Here is a 17,558-nt window from a genome sequence, read left to right on the forward strand (position 1 = left end):
ATACCTTCACCAAATGCATTTTCTTTCCGCTAATCGTAAAAAAATTACCATTGCTAATGGGAAAACGCCGAAGTAGCGCGGCGCTAATTTTACTTTCAAGTATTGCTTATACTTTCAGGCGCATTACATTCATGTAGTAATGGCTTAATGGACATCACAGGAAGGAAATTATCCTTCTGAATGTTAAAAAAATCTCTTCTCATTGCTTTTTAAAAATGGCATTTAGTACGTGCTCGTCCTGGTTCTGAGTATATGCAGAAATAATCTTTTTAAAACAGGAAAATCCCCTTTTAACCTTTAGAAAAACCCTCTCTTCAAATTACTAGACGCCGTTGCTTCTGGAATTACTGGGTGAGTGTAAAAATAGTCTATAAGAAGAAAAAGCGGATACTCATTTTCTCTCCTTTGAACGTGAATGTTAGATTCAGTGGGAAGGGGGAAGGGGAGGGGTGCGGTGTGAATAATTTTTATTTTTTACCCCGGGGATCCATTAAACCGGTGAAATACGGTTCTATTTCCAGCCTACAGATATAGGGAATTTTAAAATGACTGTTCAATATGGACGCAAAAATCCATTTTGACTCTAAAATTTGTAGATAGAATTGTCAATTTCTAATCAATAAATGATCTTAATCGCAACTATTTTTTGCAACCAGTTTTTTTACATAAGGCATAATGATAATGTTTTTTTTCCGATATGAACAAAATTTAATCAGGGTCATGCTTGGAAAACTTCTGGTATTTGTATAACTAGATAGTAGCTTCACGGAATAAAGAGATTTCTGTCTGATTAGTGCTACTAGTACTAACTAATACCAGTGCATTGTTATAACCACCACGCGATTTGACAACCACAATGACTAAGCCTCTCAGTTTATATAAGGATTTAGTGTTTGTGTAATAGCAGATTGACGAGGTCAACGTTATTCGGAAACAATTGCTGAATTTTATTACTGGTGTAATCGCTAATTACAGAATAACCGAATAGCAGACATATATCTGCATCAGTCGATTAGAATTTACTATTCGAATCTTTGAAAGAAAAACGTGATAATTTGAGTTTTGGACAACTTGAAAGATTTTGTTTGGTTTTGGAATTTTGATGCCATTTCTATCTTCTTTTATAAAAAGAGCTCCCGTATTGCTGAAGAACTAAGTTAGATATTATACTTACTAAAGGCGTAAACTCGCTAGTTACTGATTGAGTGCCTAATAAACGATAACCAATCAACTGAAAATAGTCTTACATTTCGTTAATGGAAATTCTAAATTGAAATAACAAAGAAACCAAGTCATTACCGCTGTTCCTAGCTGGTTGATGAAAACATTCAAACAAAAGTAGCCAACCGAAATAATTGGATATTGTTTATCAGTTTATAAAATTTTTGTTGCTTTGAGAAACAAAATTTAATATTCTATATTGCTAAGCTTCGAACAAAAGTTCATATTCAGTTCTACATGTGAAAAATAAATACATTCATTATTTGAAAAGAAACATCGTTTTTCATTTATTTTAGTAAATTCACTTCTCACAAAAAACAGATTAATTTTTTCATTGGTTTTATTATGCGACATCCTCTTCTAGACTAGTCTTTGTTTTCGAATAATCATTTTATTTCCCTAGTCTACTGAAAAAAACGTGAACAAACTGCCATAAAGTGCAATCACCTTGCATCCTAGCCAATTCCAAAAAGATTTCACCATTTATTACTGATTTGAGACCATTCAGCAGAGCTGTCTAAAAGCAGACAGGTTGAAAAACATTTATTTCAGTTGTCAGTGGTTTTTTGTGAATGCTTTTTTGTTTCAAAGATACCAACGTGAAATTTTTGCTAGAAAACAGCATTTTTTTCGATTTTACTAAAAAATGGAATGAATTAAGCGAAGAATTATCAAGATAAAAAGGTTTTCTGATATTAATTTTGTACCCCAAAATTATTTTATCTTGTCAGTCTGAGCCGCGAGCTGTAGTCTTTAATTTGGCCAATAGACGGTTGATCTGCTGATTAACAGTCTTCTTTTTGGGATACTAATTTAGATAGAAAAAAGTGAAAAGCCTTCAGCCTTTTGTTGTACATCCCGTCAACGAATTGGAATTCTCCATTGCCAATTTACGAAGTATATATTTGCTATTTTTTATCGCGAATTTATTTATTTCTGAACTCAACTCAAATCGCTATTCGTTGGAAACACGTTTGTTTTCCATCTTTTGAGTTTCGTTTGGAATTCAAGTTTATTTTATTTTCTTTTAAAAAAATTTAGTTACCGAAGCTAGTTTTTTATTTGATTTTGAATTTACACTGCAATTTAACCTTTCCAAGTCAAAATATCCAGTTGTATCAAGACAATCAAGTTTCAAAAAATCATAATATATAAATAAAATAGAACCTTTCTTTCTTCAGTCTTACTTGTTAAAGTATCGAGAAAAATTATCTTCCCAAAATGTGGTGGGATAGCGAAAGTATAAATTCAATTTACGAACCAACTAAAAGCACCGTGAGCATTCATTTGAAGAAGGAAAAAAGTCGTTTCATGAAGGAAAAAACGGACTACAGTACTTGTGTTCCTAACGGAAATAACTCCGAAAACGGCTTTGAGGGTGAAAGTTTCAGCAAAAACAAATTTCAGAGAGACAATAGTAGCTGCAACTGTAAGTTTGCTGAGCCCGTCTTTGTAGAGACCTTGAATAGCAACGGTATCGAAGAGGAGGAAATGACGCGCGAATCGGCAGTGTTCGAAGACGAGATGCCGTCATCGCCATTTGTGAAGACGCCGACAATGAGAAGCCGCGCTTATAGGTATGTTCTATTTTTTTTGTTAATTCGGTACATCTCTGGTCAAAAATATCAAGCTGGGCGGATTTAAAGGCAGAGTCTTCTCATCATGTGAAAATTTCCCCTTGTCCTTTTTTGACGGACCCTGAATTTTTTATAATTCCCCGAAATTAACTAATTTTGACGGGAACGGTGCGCCGGAAAACGTGGCTTCTTAATCTGCATCTTTCCAAGCAGTGCTTTAAATTTTCATTTATTCTGCTCTTTGTACTGCGTACATCAATTTTTAGGTTTCTTTATTGGTTAAAGGTAACCCCGGAAATCCTTATGGTTTCATTTTTTACCTCTTTAAAAATCTTAAATTCTCGCATGATCTGAAGCTTTCATCTACAGCTCGGATAATCTTTTGTCACAGTTTTCTTGGCTTTAGCTCATGTTTACCGTGTTTCATTAAGATATGAGCCTTCAATCTGACAGATCGTCGATAGCAGGAAAAGCTATGTAATTCTAGTAAAGTATAGTCACGTGTCGAAATCAGAGGTCAACTGTCTTCTTGAGAAGAGAAAGATTTCAAATACCTCCAATTGTACTATTTTACTCACTGGTTATTGTTTCAACCTTTCTCATCATGTATAAGTAAGGATCTTTGACATAGTTTGGGTTTTTTGCGTGATTTGAGACACCTCGTATTAAGCTCGATGAAAGATCTTGTGGTATAATTTTACCGCTTTTCAGTCGTGTTTCGGAATGTAACTAGATGTTTACACTTCCGTTGTCAACTATTTTATAATCTGAAACTATTTTTTCCATGTTTACAAATTTGTCTTATTAATGAAGTTCGCTTTAAAGCTTTTCTTTGCGATTTTTTCTGCCGTAAGTTATATGTGGTGTTCGAGCTATATCAGCGCGCAATCTGAATTGAACATGAATTAAATGTGGGGCGATTTTTTCCGACGTTTTTTTTTATTTTAAGGGTATATGCCGAAATTTCATCGGTTTGATCCCCGGCCTTTTTCAAATCTCGCTTTTTTCATGATTCTATATAAACTTAAAAGATTTGTTCCATGAAGTTTCTGAGAAAACTTCAGTCATTATCGATTACCGTTACTGGCCATAATCCAGACCAGACAAATGATTTTTTCTTGGCTGTGAAAAGTTTCGATAGTTTTTTTTTTCTATTATCGTATGCATTTTTGTATGCTCGCCTCCTGTCAGCATCGCGTACTCGATTTTTAATTTTCTCCCTTCATCGCTTACTTTTTTTAAGTTTGTTCTCAAAACCTTAATCTCTTGCACCCCCTACTTTTTACCCCCAACATCACCCCAGACTTCCGCGAAATACCATCCTTCATTTTCTATACGTTACACATACTATTTTCGTGTCGTATTGCCTCTATGTATCAAATTTACGACTGAATCATAAATTATAAACCCCGACTCAATCAAAATGTAAAAGACGGTAAAGTCACTTTTCTCCTATTTTTTTCCACGTTTGAACTTTGAATTCTATCAGCGCTAAAAAGTTTTCTAAATTTCCCAAATTTGCTATAAGTAACCAGTGAGTTTCTTTCTTATCTTGTATTTGATATTTTCAAAGATCAAATAACCAAAGCAAGCTAATTTGATTTCAATCATCAAAGTTTTTTTTAAGTTTCCCACAAACTGATGAAAATGTTAGCTTTTCCCGCTCACGAAATGGTGCAGTAAGATTTTAGTTTTCTACATTTTGTCAGTTAACTTTCTGCGAAATATTTTTATTTAATGTCGAAACTTAAAATGTGTTTATCGGTTTGGTTTTATTTTAATATGAGATTTTCTGCCACGAAACATAAACAATTTGGTTCAGGAAGCGTTTATTATTATGATTATTATTAGAGATTTTATGGAAAAGCAATGGGTTTTCTCCGTCAATTCAATGAGCGTTTTAGTAGTTGATCAATAGTTCGCTATCTGCAAGTGTCACACAAACACAAAAATGTGAGTGAGCGCGAATTTAACGGGTTGTAACTTCTGTTGAACACGGCCGTTAATTTCGCCTGAATACGCTTCCGGCAGCAATAGACAGTTCACCTTCAAATATCTCTAATAATACGCATTCTATGCAAAATTTATAGCCTTGACCAATTTGTACTGGTCCAGCGATAGCCGCAGTAAAATTAAAACCATGTGGTTCAGAAAATAGAGCTAGAGGTTATGTACTAGTTGTTTTGTAGCTAGAGCAAAGCAGCGTTGCGTAGATGATTAAGAATGTCCACCTATCTATTCGATCATACCTTACCGTATGGTATGACAGTAATGCTGCAATAATCTAAATAAAGTAATTTTTTTAGAGGGACGCCAACTCAATTTTTCAGAGGAACGCCAACTCCTTTGTTCAAAGTCGATATTAAAAAATTACGGTAGGGTTGAATTTTAAAACTTAAAATTTTAGCATGGATGATATCAAGCAAGATTGTTACCGATTGTAGTAAACCTTCAGAGAACAATTTTATTTTGTTTTACTCTTATTTTTTTCAAATTGATAACGGTTTTAGCGAAGTTGTTAAAATATAAATGTATTCTGATACAATTGATTGCTTCTGCAACTGTTAACAAAATCTGTGGAATGCGCTAAAATTCTAGCGCATTCCAAAGATTTTATTAGCAGTTGTAGAAGAAATCAAGTGTATCAGATTCCCATTTTGAAAATCTGACTTCTCAGGCCCATTTAGTTTCCGAGATATGAAGTTTAAATGGTTTTTCGAACTTTTTTAAAAAAATTAAAACATAAACAATTTTAATTTGAAACTCCCAACGTTATAGTGGGAGTGCTCTCAGAGGTTGCAGATCTTGTCTCAAAGCTATGAGCTATTCGAGCTATGAAGTTTTCACCGCAGATTTTTCAAAAGTGTTATTTCAAGAGCGTTGTTTCAAAATTTGAAATTGTCCACCTTTGCCGTAAACTAGGTGATGTCAGCTTACAACCAACAGTTGCAGATGTGGCCTCGATCCCAAAATTTCTGTTTAATTTTCGAAATAGACGTTTGATTTTTCAAAAGTTTTCATTCAACTAAGATTCAAAAAGAAAAAATTAAACGATTGATGGCATAAAATGATATGCGTACGAGCTAATGAAAAAAAAATTACGTTAAACAAGAATATCATTAATGAACTTAGTGATTTTGCAAATAAAATCGTTTCCAACTTTTTATACATGGAAAGTGAAGTGGTCTGCTGTCGGCCCTTGTAGGGTTTTGTGTCTGAGGTTTAAAAAAGAAGACCTGAAACCCCTGGTGGTTTTGTAGGTTTGACCATTTTAGTTTTCAAAGCACCTTAAAATTGAAATTATTTTTATCGTTCAATTTTTGGAATTAAAAGCGTTGTCGGATGCCCCAGTCTATTGTTACGATTGGATTCATTTCGTTTTTTGATATATTTTATAAATAACCAATTTTAACGTTAATCTGTTTGAAGCACCGGAGGTGCGTTACACGCTTGTCTCATGAAACTTTAAAAGTCAATCAAATTTGAACAACTAAAAATGATCTTTTTGATCGTTTGCTGCGTCAGTGAGCCGCGTATTTATGTTCTACTCGTACTTGTACTATTTTAAGCCTATTCTTGAAAAGGAAACTTTGTCATAATAAAAACAACGAGTCATTGTGTAAAACTTTAAACAACACTGTATACTCCATGATATTTGATCGTTTGCAGCGTGAGTGCGAAGAGACTGCAGGCGAATATTGGCGTGTTGACCAGTGGGGGAGATGCCCCCGGAATGAATGCTGCAGTGCGGGCGGCAGTGGTCATGGGCATATCACTAGGGGCCAAGGTCTACTTGATCAGAGAAGTATGTTCAGTGTTTTAATCAGATTATAATAATGATAAATGAATTGTTTCCAAAATATATATCTAACATTTTATAATTCTAATAATAATAAATTGGTTCCAAAACATATCTAACATTTCATCATTTTTTCACACCTAACATTTCATCAAGATCTTTAACCCCACTTCTGGGCCCAATCAATTGTAATCTATCACCCTACTATTGTTTTTGAATTAATACTGATAGATACTGCTCGATTCTGATTGGCTAGAACCAAAATAACCTCGTCCTCCCATCTGAACAGAGGTGGGAGTGGTAGGGTGTTGTGAATTTGATCTCAACTTTCCATTAAACCAAAATACCGATCTTGACCTGTGCGATTGGATGTTCTTCAGTTAACTGTTTTGAATGCAATTGATTTAATATACATATGTGTATGCTAATTTGGTAAGTTGAGATGATTTGAACAAAACCGCTGCCTCTCAATGCAGAGGTAAATGTTTTGAAGCTTGCTGTGATCGGTGTATGTTGTTCAAGTTCTCGGCTTCGGTTCACAGCCCACAATCAAACCCCTGAAATTATGTTTTTTTATCAAAAAACAAATGGCAATATTAATCGACTTTTGGAAAAATCTTGAAATTTTTTGGAAAATGGCAATATTAATCGAAGTTTTGGACAGCATTTACTCGGCATTAATTTTTTCAAAACTTTTATCTAGAAAGCTCCGTTGTTATTTTGTTATTTTTTCAGTTTAAATCGCCGTGGTTGCACTATAGTAATTGTTGTTTATTTCATTTTTAAAATCAAATTTTTCGTAGCACTTCGTAGTTTTGGCAAAGAAATTTAGTTTATTAGATAAGAGCTGTTTTGTTTGTTATTTTAGACTACCAACAAAATCAACAACAATTCTTTGAATAATAACAAAACAAGATACTGAATTTCGACAATAACAATCCGATTACATATAACTGTCAATCGTGGAAATTTCTGTTGGAATTTCCAAACATTCAGGATTGTATAGTCTGGATTATCGGTTATCGGCTTGGCGTTGGAGAGCGCTGAAAAGATTTGTTTAATATATTTGGACTTATTTGCTTTTAGGCATTTGTCTTGTATTCTAAATTTCATGCTCAGTTTTCCATGTAGCCCTTGGGTTGATCTCTTTTGAATTTAAATTCTTGTTGCATGTGCGGAACGAATAGCCCCTATAAGTATTTTCGTAAATTTATGAAGGAGCTATTTTTTTTCATGCCCATCAAAGTGATACGTACACTCAATAATCCAAGCATGAAATTATAAAAAAAAGCGGCGTTTTGATAATTGAAATGAGCAGGCTCTAACTTCTCGTTGCTTCACCGTCGCCTGTATAGCAGATGAAGATTTACACCATAGACCAAAATTGGCTATTTTTACATGGAATTGACTGACTGGCATATAAATATTAGCGTTGTTTATGTATGTGAAGTGAATGTCTTTGGCATCTCTAGAAGTATATAAATAAAAAATCTCATCTTTACAGCCTATCAGCCAGATAACCAATGTCATCTCGAAGCATTCTGTTGCCTTGTTTGATTTTATGATGTTTTTCGCTGGTTTAAATTTTGTTTTTGTTGTTTAGGGTTACCAGGGTATGGTGGAGGGAGAAGGGTTCATTGAGGAGGCGAGCTGGTCAAAAGTCAGCGACTGCATGCACGTCGTAAGTACAATACTTCTTGCCACAACTTTGATTTGAGAACAGAAACTATACCATTTTAAGCCAGTAGAAACGTAAGCAAAGCCTAACACGCCAGAAATTAATGGAAAAAATTACCGAAGAAAGTTTCTCCAAAAACAAAGTATTGCATGTTTTTGTTCCGACTATTGAAAAGTGTTTTAGTTTTTACTTTTTTCCATGCAAAAGAAGGTACCGCAAATTTTTAAATTTTTATCGGACTGAATTGAGTGATATATCATATTAAAGTCCTTTCAGTCACGATTCGAACAGCATTAAAAATCCTAGTGTCGAGAAAAACCGGTTTGAAATTTTTGATTTTTCCCTTTTCGAGCGAGTTAAGTGAGTTTTATATGAAAATAAGCAAAATGGGCTAAACAAATTTTGAGTTTACTAAAACAAAGCTAGTTTTGGCAGCCTCATTTAGCGCTTCTCTGGAAAAAAAAACTTTCAAAAATATTTGAATATTTTAGTACAAAAATAAGATAAAATTGCAAATTTTTTTTTGGCTTGTGGCTAATTCACTAAATTTCTACACGTTCGTATAGTTCTATCATCACGCGAAAGTACAAAATAAAGACACAAACTTGAATTTTTTTTTTGAAAAAGTGATCTGATCCTTCTCTGCTACAGCAACCGTCTATCCTTGTTTTTAATTGTAAACGAAAGAAGTTTTGATTATTAAGGTCATGTAGTTTTTTTGGAAAATTAAAATAGGCAAAATGGAGGCGTTCATGTTGGTCTTGTAGTTTTTTGTTCATTTTTTAGTTCAAGTTTTTTGCGGTGTGCTTGTTTCTCAAATGCTAACATTATGCTAAGTAAATAATGCTTTGTTAATTATGCTAAGTAAATATGCTTTGATAACATTGTTTATCACCGTCGCTTTGATTAATTTTTCTTTTTTCAAAAACAATGTCTGAAAGTTTGTTTTTGCTCGAATCTGCTTTCAACCTTTTGATTACACTTGCGGACTTTAGTGAGCGTTAGTGTTATATTACGACTATTCTTCTGTTCTAACCGAAGTCGCTAATGTTGGTGCAACCTTAGGGGCACCCTTACGGCTTTTTGATAGCATTTGCTTTGACAATCAAATAGCAATAAATTAACATAGTTGATGCATTTTTACCCTTGCGATCAGCATAGTGTTTTATTACGAACCTTTTTTTCTACCCTAACTCACAAATAAAAGTGTTTATTAAAAGTGTTCTTTTATTTGAAAATTTCACTGTAGGAATGGAAATTGCATAGCATTTGGTCTCTGCTTTATTTGTTGCGGCTAGTGATCTGTGTCTGTTAGGCTTCCGTGGCTAGTGTGTGAGACTCTTAATCTCTTGGTCGCAGGTTCAAATCTCAGAGGTAGCCGAATTTTTGCTAATTTTTATTATTGCCGTTTATTAGCTTTTTATTATTGCCGTTTATTTATATTTTTTATTGCCGTTTATGAGCTGCTTTTTGTCGTATTCTCGCAAGTGTTTGCGAAGCGAAGCTTCGTTTCTGATTAAATTCATCAAATTAACCGAAAAAACCTACTTGTTGTAAACAACAAACATAAAAACTTGATTTCAGAAATTTTCTAACTCAAAATATCTCGCAATTTTTTTTAAATGCATGATTTGTACATAATGTGGCTTTATGTTTTTCAATTTATTACATGCGAAATAAGTGTGGATGCTTGTTATATTCCCATTTTTTATTTGCTTAGTTGTCTATTTGTTTTTTGTGCCACTTTTGCTGCAATGCATTGGCAGTTTGTTAGCATACGTAGCTGTTTCATTTTGGACTAGTGTTTGCCGGCTGTTCGTGGCCGAGAGGGTTTGAAGCGCATGCATAGCAAAGTTTTACTAATTCGAGGCTTATTTCTATCTTTTTGCAGTTTATAAAGCTTCGCCTGTGTGTTACCTTTGCGATAAACAAGATTTTCACAACCGGGCACTAGACTTCTTTCCCGTGAATAACCTGGCTCATAGAATGGCCGAAATGCTAATCAACGTTTGCTTACGTGCCTTGGTCCAGGGTAGGTAATTTTTAACTAAGGCTTATGTTTTTCCTACCATGAAATTTTTACTGTGAAAAATAAAAGAAAATATTGGTAGATCTGTTTTTTCGACTTTTTGTCTGTTTTTATATTGCGTTGTGTCGCAATTGAATAGAATCTCCGCTTAGCCTGTAGGTTTTTGATTTTTTTAAAAGTTCAATTACCAAATGAAAGGCAAAAAAAATGCGCCCAATAAAGAAAATGAAATTCGCACAAAACAACGTGATTGAGTTTTAGTTTCAAGTGTGGTTTGAAGTTAAAGTATGAAAACCCAGTTGCTAAATTTGATAAGTAAGAGTTGCAACCATAAAGTTTCTGTGGTTCAAAGAACATACAAGCTCTAAATTTGTTTCTTCCAAATTCAAATAGCATTTCTTGCAGAAAGATTTTCAACAACGATGTTTTTTTCCGGCTTCCTTCAGCTCATTAACTTTTCGAAAGAAACAACTTATGTTTGGTTCTCATCTCTTCTCTCGCTTAACATAATTCGAATCAAAAATCTGTAGCGGCTTTTTTGCGCTTATATGCAGTTTGAGTATCTATTTTTATTGTTTCTCTCGTATGTTGGTTATACTTTTGTCTCTCAATGATCATGCTGTACTCTGAGAAAAAAATTATTACTTCCAAAATAGTTTGTAACGTAAGATCAACTGAAGTCCAAATGTTATTAGGAAAGAAAAAAGTGCTTTGTAATTTGAGGGGTGAAAATGGGAGAGTTTTTCAAATACTTTTTTTACACAAACTGATTGTATCAACATTAGTTTGCTTTTTCTCAACCGTGGACGAAAATTTGTTTGCTCGATTTCGTAACGCACTTCAATCTCCATTTGATTAATTACTGTTTGATAGAATCAGGTATAATGAAAATGAATGTGATCAGGTTTTTCATTTGTTCGATTTTTTTTAGAGACGCTTTGGAATATTTTATCTCTTTTTTCAATAAATTTAGCTTTTCTCAAAAACTACTCTATCGATTTTTTTGAATGGTGCAGTTGGAAGTCCGCGCACTACCCTGTGTGTCTACGTTATTCTCGAGGCTCTTTTTACCTTACCCCACTTTCTACAGCCTTCGAAAAAGTGTGGGCGGGGAATTTTTTGACTGTTTTTGGATTTTGAATTTTTTTTTAAATTACCAGCTCAAATCTTTAATTGAATGGATAGTAAAGGCTGTGGGAAGCTCCCTTGCTCAAGTGGCTACGTCCAACTTTTTTTACACAAAGAGTTATGGCCCTCAGAAAAGTCAAAAGTCAACCGGTTTTTGAAACTTTTTGACTTTTTTCAAAAGCTACCCTCTTGAATCTCATATTTTGGTTTCAAATACTTTTCGAGTATTGGAAAGCTCCCCTGCATAGGGGCTCGCCCACAATTTTTCTGAACAAAAAGTCATGACCCTCAGAAAAGTCAATTTTTTTTAAACCATTTTTGAAACGGACTTTTCTCAAAAACAATTCCCAAATCTGAAATTTATGAAATTTGGGAAATATCCCAAATCTGAAATTTTGGTTTCAATGGGTAAAATGGGTTGTGGGAAGCTCCTATGCATAAACTATTTTGCCGAAATTTTCTTTACACAAAAAGTTATGACCCTCGGAAAAGTCAATGTTTTGATATTTTGTCTTTTTTTTGAAACTTTTTGACTTCTCGAAAACAAACAAAATCTGATATCAAGGGTTTAATAAGGGCAACAGGTTGTGAGAAACCTTCGTGCAAAAGATGCTACGCCTTAGTATTTGAACAAAGAAATGTTTTTCTGAGAAATTCCTAAAATTGCAAAAATTTTCACGCGTATGTTAATAGAGCAACAATTTAGTTTTTGGGTGAAGCCCAATTGTTACACAAGCAAAGCTTTTTTTTCTAACCAAGTCGCAAATAAAAGTGCTCATTTGGTGGCACTTTTGGTATAATTCAATTAAATCATATTTAAGCTTATTTAAGAATAAAATTTTTAATAACATATGTTGCTGCTTTATTTTTGGATGGTGTTTGAAAAAAATTATCATGAAAGTGTATGGGATTTGATGTTTTTCGTTTTTTTTTGCTGCTGCTTTTGAAAGTTTTGCCCTTATCGCAGAACTTTTAATTTTTCTCAAAAACTGCTGTACCGATTTTCAAAAAAAAATGAAACCAATGGAAAAACCGGCAGCTTTTTTGTGCCTGCATACTTTGATAGTTTCTTTTCTCTTTACCTCATCACATGCTTCGAAAGTTTCAATAGGGGGTTTTTCGGCCTAGTTGTTTTGATTTTTTCACGTTCTCAAATATTAATTGCACTATTCTGAGAAGAGGGCTTCAATAAAAACAATTATGGGGATCTCCTCTTCTCAAGCGGCTATTCTTTAAATTCGGTAGAAAAAAAATTTGATTAGTTTTTAAAACTTATCGTTTTCTTAAAATCTACCCTTCCAGATCGGAGATTATGGGTTTAAACGAAAGAAAAATCAGTTATGCGCATCTTGCCTGCGCAAGGGGCTATGCTCTGTGTTTTTTAAGAAATTAATATAGCTTAAGAAAATCTCAAATTTTTGAAATTTTGCCCGTTTTTCGAAACGTTATTCTTTTTTACATTTGCGATCAGTTTACTGTATTATTACAAACGTTTTTTTTTTCTAGACTTACTCGCAATTAAAAGTGTTCAATAAAACGTTCATATATTTGAAAGTTTCACAGTAGCATTGGAAATTGCATAGCATCTGTTCTATGCTTTATTTGCGGCGGCTAGTGTTTGAAGCCTATTAAGCTTCCCTGGCTGAGTGTTTAGTTTGCGAGAGTCTTAATCACTAGGTCGCAGGTTTGAATCTCAGAGGTAGACGAATTTTTTCTTCTGCTTCAAAAGTGAACCTGCTGGTTCTGAGGTTAATAGTTCCTTAAAATAATTATGTTGCTTAGATGTTCCCTGCGTCATCTGGTTGACCCTGTTGTTTTTTTGTAGAAAAGCTGTTTTGGACTTTGGGATTTTTTTTCAAATTTTTAACTTTTTTTTGGAAATTTAGTCAATATTTTCTAAACTACTTCTTGCTCAATCTGATATAAAGTGTTCAATCTAAATAATCAGAGTGCGGAAGTCTTCCGTCTAAAAATTAGGGTGAGAAAAGCAGAGGCTTTTCCCATGCTGTAGTAGAGAAATTTTTATGGATTTAGGAAAAGTCTCATTTTTGAAATTTTGATCGATTTTTGGAATCTTTCGTTTTTTTTCGAAAACTACCCAGTCAAATTTTAGATTAAAACTTCAATTGATAGAGCAAGTAAAAGTTTTTTCCTTTAAATCAGCGATTAATTCCCTACTCGAGCTTAGAAACACTAGGGTTTAGCGTAAAATCCATTTTGTTGAAAAATTGAAAATTTCGAATTTTCGTATCAGTACAATATATGATTAAGTATATTTAAACTGGAAGAGCCAGCATTAGCTGGGCCACTAGTTTACTTCCAAGCGACCGTGTGAAATTAGTGTTATCCAAGCAACAGGATTGTTCTTTGAGGCAACTAAATATAAATCAGGGGGTCCGCACATAAAATCCCTATTTGTCCAAATCTGTTGTAGTTTGCCCATATTGTTCAAGTTCCTTGAATTGTATGTTCATTTTTTGCCGTTTAAAACGCTTTTGCAGCTTCGCTTCTTGTTTTTGATCTTTTTTTTGATAAAATGGGTTGGTTGTTGTAAGAAAAGTTGCAGTGGTGTAAGATTTTGAGATTCACAGCTTGAAGGTGATGTTAATTCTTTCTATGATGCTCAAAATATGAGTCGTTTTCTCAGTTTCCCATATTTTTGTTACCAAATTGATATATTTTGATTATTGGCATTGTTTGGTTAGTTTTAAGTAGTAGAGTTTTTACGTAGACTACTAATGATCGAATTACGCTTGTTATTAGCAAGCATTATCAGGTCGGATTATGTTTTTTTTTGCAAGTTAACTACCTGTGTAACAAAATCTTTTCGAATTATTTGGCCAGTAGCTCTTTTTTGAGCACGTTTCTGAGCAAGTTTAGAGCCTGTTTCTACTTTGAAGAAACATCCTAGTCGAAATTTGTTGTTTTTATAATATTGTGCTTTTAAATTTATTGAAGCAAATTTGGCATGTTTTACTTTTTTATTTTCTCTTTTTTTGGCCGATTCGGTAAGGTTTCAGCTTTTAGTTTATCGGTTTATTGCCTTGACATTGCGTCATAATCTATGAATGTGTGTTTGGAGGACTTGGAAATTTGAGTTTTAAATTGTTTTGTAGCCCCAAAACTTGTTTTCTGGAAAAAAAAAAGTCGGGTTAACTTTCGTCTGCTCAATTATTTTCGGCTTAGTTACCGCTGTGTAAGTTTTGACAATGATGAGACATTGGCAATGGTCTTTATTGAAATGTTTTCTTGAACTTTTTCGAATCGAGGCAAATGTATGAAAACATTGGCCATTTTTTGCTTGCAATTTTTTTCGTTTTAACGGTTTTCGTGCTTATTTTGTCCGCTAGCTTATTGTGTTGTATCGCGAATGGCGTAAAACACCGCTTCGCTTCTGTGTAAAAATGTAGTTTTTAATTTTTCTTTGATTTCGTCTGAGTTTTACCATCAAAACTATTCCAGGGACGGAAAATGCGTGAAACTTGTTTTTGATTAACTTTTCTTCAAGGTATTTATTTGATTTTTCGTTGGTAGATCTTCCTAAAAAGTCTGTTTTATGACACAGTGAATCTCGATTTTGTTGCTTTATTGACGTATTTCAATGACGTCAGTTGATTTGTAAAATGCTTTGAATTATAAATTTAATTATTTTTAGACGAACAGCGTCAAAAGATCTAAACATAATGCGTGCTACTTCAAAACTCGTAAAAAGCAAATGCGGAATTGTTTTTTTTTTGCTCTGAAAATTCTATTTGAGGCATTTTAATTTCGTTTTTAAGTTCCTATTAGTCTTTCATGGAGAGACAAATTTCTAATCAAGATAGACAAAAATTTGTTATCAAATAGACGAACTTCTATCAAATTTTTTGGATAATTGAATTGACTTCAGTTACGAATCGTCGAACAATTACTACCACCAATTTCTATGTCAATTACGCTGCTTGACGTTTCTAAATTAGTTTTTAGTCTGAGAATATTTGCTTGCTGAGAAAATGAAGTGAAAGTTAATTAGAAAATAGAGATCATAACATAGACGCTTCATTAGAGCATAGATATTGTAGATACTTAATGGTCTTTGTTTGATTGGCTCTGTCCTTTTTTGGTATACCTAAAATGCACAAGTATTATTAGTTTTGTGACGTTGTTACGCATCGGTAGTGATGGTGACTATCAATAGCAGTCATATGATTGCGGGTTCAAATCGCACTTGAGCCGCAATTTACACGGTGAGCACCATTGTAAGATGACCATACCTTAGTTAACCTTAAAACATTTGCCTGCGGGTGAAGCCTCTCGCTGGCTAACTGAAAAAAGAAGTAATAGCAAAAAATCTTTCACCAGACGCATTTGTGAAATCATGCAACTAAACATGTCTGAATTTTTCGTGTTTTCGTCGAGAGTTCTGAAATCTGATTGGCCGAAAAGAGGTTCTTTCATCAGGTTATTCTGCCACAAGGCATTCCTTTCTTGAGTAGTTCTCTCTGAAAAAATGTGCCTTCCTTAGAAGTACTAGAGCACTCTAGCTTGATTGCATTTTCAGGTGTAGTTAGTTGAATTTAAGCGCCTTAATCAGCTTGCTAGACAGGTCTATTTGAGATGCTTATCTAATTAGACTTGACGTGACGTAATTAGGTTACAGATTGCGTAGGTGATTCCAAAAAAGGTGCTTAATAGAAAAAGTAGTATGGTTCTTTTCATTTCATTGCTTAAGAACTAGTAAGCATTAAGTAGTTTTATTTAAATATTCTTAAGAGACTTTTTCAAACATGAAAGATCGACGCATTTTTTCGAAATACTTTTCGGAAATCTGAAAGTCATTGTTTCCGGTTGGATCAAATATTTAAAAAAATAGTGGTGCTCAGATTTTTTTTTATAAATACGACTCACCGGCAAGTGTATCAATAGAAATTGAGCTTTGAAAATATTCTAGATGAACTGAGAAAATCATTTCTAAAACTGATGTTTTTAAGTCTCATTGTTAGTTTTATTGGGATTTGGGAATATCATAGGGTCATAGGGGGGAGCTATTCTCGGCTAGACATACCTAGTTGATTTGATTGACCTCAATTACCAACATTTGATATGTCTATTACGTTGATTGACATAAACAGATTAGTTTTAAGTCTGAAAAATAGTACTTGGTTGAAAAACAGACATCTTTTACAAATTAGGTCTCAGAAGACATGCCACTCATCAGAGCGTAGATTATGGTATGACTAGCAATTCCCTTCATACCTTCAATTGACATACTGATCATTTAGCAGAATAATTTGACATTACTCAAATCTGATTGTCTGAAAGAGCATACGAAGCGTGCTTTTGAAATATTCATTTGCAATTCGGTTGTTTTTTTAATTTATTTCAAACTAAATTATTCAAATTGAGTTAATTTTTGGGAAAACTTGAAAAATTTATATTGCTTTCAAAAGTGTCGGGGGAATATTACGTAGTTTTTTCTCTCTAAAATTGCACAATGAATGGAAACTGAAAAGTGTGTCTGCTTATTGACATGCCTACTTTTCCGTTTACTGCTCTATCTGAAGATCATTATGTTTCATTGATGCACATGGAAGTCGCATGGTATGAACAAGTAGTTATGAAAAAAAAGGAAATTCTAGCTTGATTGGATTCTCAGGTCTAATTAGTGGTGGTCAAGTAATGTAATCAGTTTGCTAGACTGGTCGATTTCTTGTCTTTGTTCAATTGATCATGGCGTAACATCCTGAAGTGATAAAAACGAGCTGAACAAATTCATTCGGTTTGAACAAAGATTTTTTCAGTCGTCTATACAGAATTATCCGTGCAAAGCCACTTTGAGAAAAATATATATTTTATAGAATATAAGGGAATCCAGACAACTGCCGCTTTTTTAAGCTGCTTCAATGTTTTCTTTCTTTTTTTGATAATCTTCTGTAGGATCTTTTTTATCAGAGTGTTCAGATTTCAATATATTCTTCTTCTTTTTGATTTTTTTATATTACTTTCAGGTCGTGTGGTTTTTAGTTTGTTTTCTTTTCAAGACCAAATTTTAGATTCTAGTGCTTTAACTTTGATTTTATTTACTTCAAACTCTTTTTGTAAATAGACGGAGAATTGTTGTCTCCGGCGCAAGTAATTTGAAACAAA

The 17,558-nt window shown here is 33.6% G+C and overlaps 1 protein-coding gene across 5 annotated transcripts in view; it reads left to right on the forward strand.

Annotated features, from left to right (window-relative positions):
* The first annotated feature begins 328 nt into the window (after positions 1 to 328).
* The window catches only part of LOC134855655 (ATP-dependent 6-phosphofructokinase, muscle type-like), a 65,212-nt gene continuing 47,982 nt past the window's right edge, over positions 329 to 17,558 (forward strand). For 4 of the 5 annotated variants that reach the window (XM_063872222.1, XM_063872220.1, XM_063872221.1 and 1 more), the window contains exons 1-4: positions 329 to 351; positions 2,629 to 2,798; positions 6,468 to 6,603; positions 8,201 to 8,278. In XM_063872222.1, the coding sequence (XP_063728292.1) occupies positions 2,713 to 2,798; positions 6,468 to 6,603; positions 8,201 to 8,278 (300 nt within the window). In that variant the 5' untranslated portion in view covers positions 329 to 351; positions 2,629 to 2,712. Of the gene's footprint in view, positions 352 to 2,628; positions 2,799 to 3,302; positions 3,411 to 6,467; positions 6,604 to 8,200; positions 8,279 to 17,558 lie in introns of those variants that run through there. The other variant, XM_063872224.1, reaches the window with a different exon arrangement.

This window comes from Symsagittifera roscoffensis, chromosome 10, assembly GCF_963678635.1.
Source record: "Symsagittifera roscoffensis chromosome 10, txSymRosc1.1, whole genome shotgun sequence".
In the NCBI taxonomy this organism is placed as follows: domain Eukaryota; kingdom Metazoa; phylum Xenacoelomorpha; order Acoela; family Convolutidae; genus Symsagittifera; species Symsagittifera roscoffensis.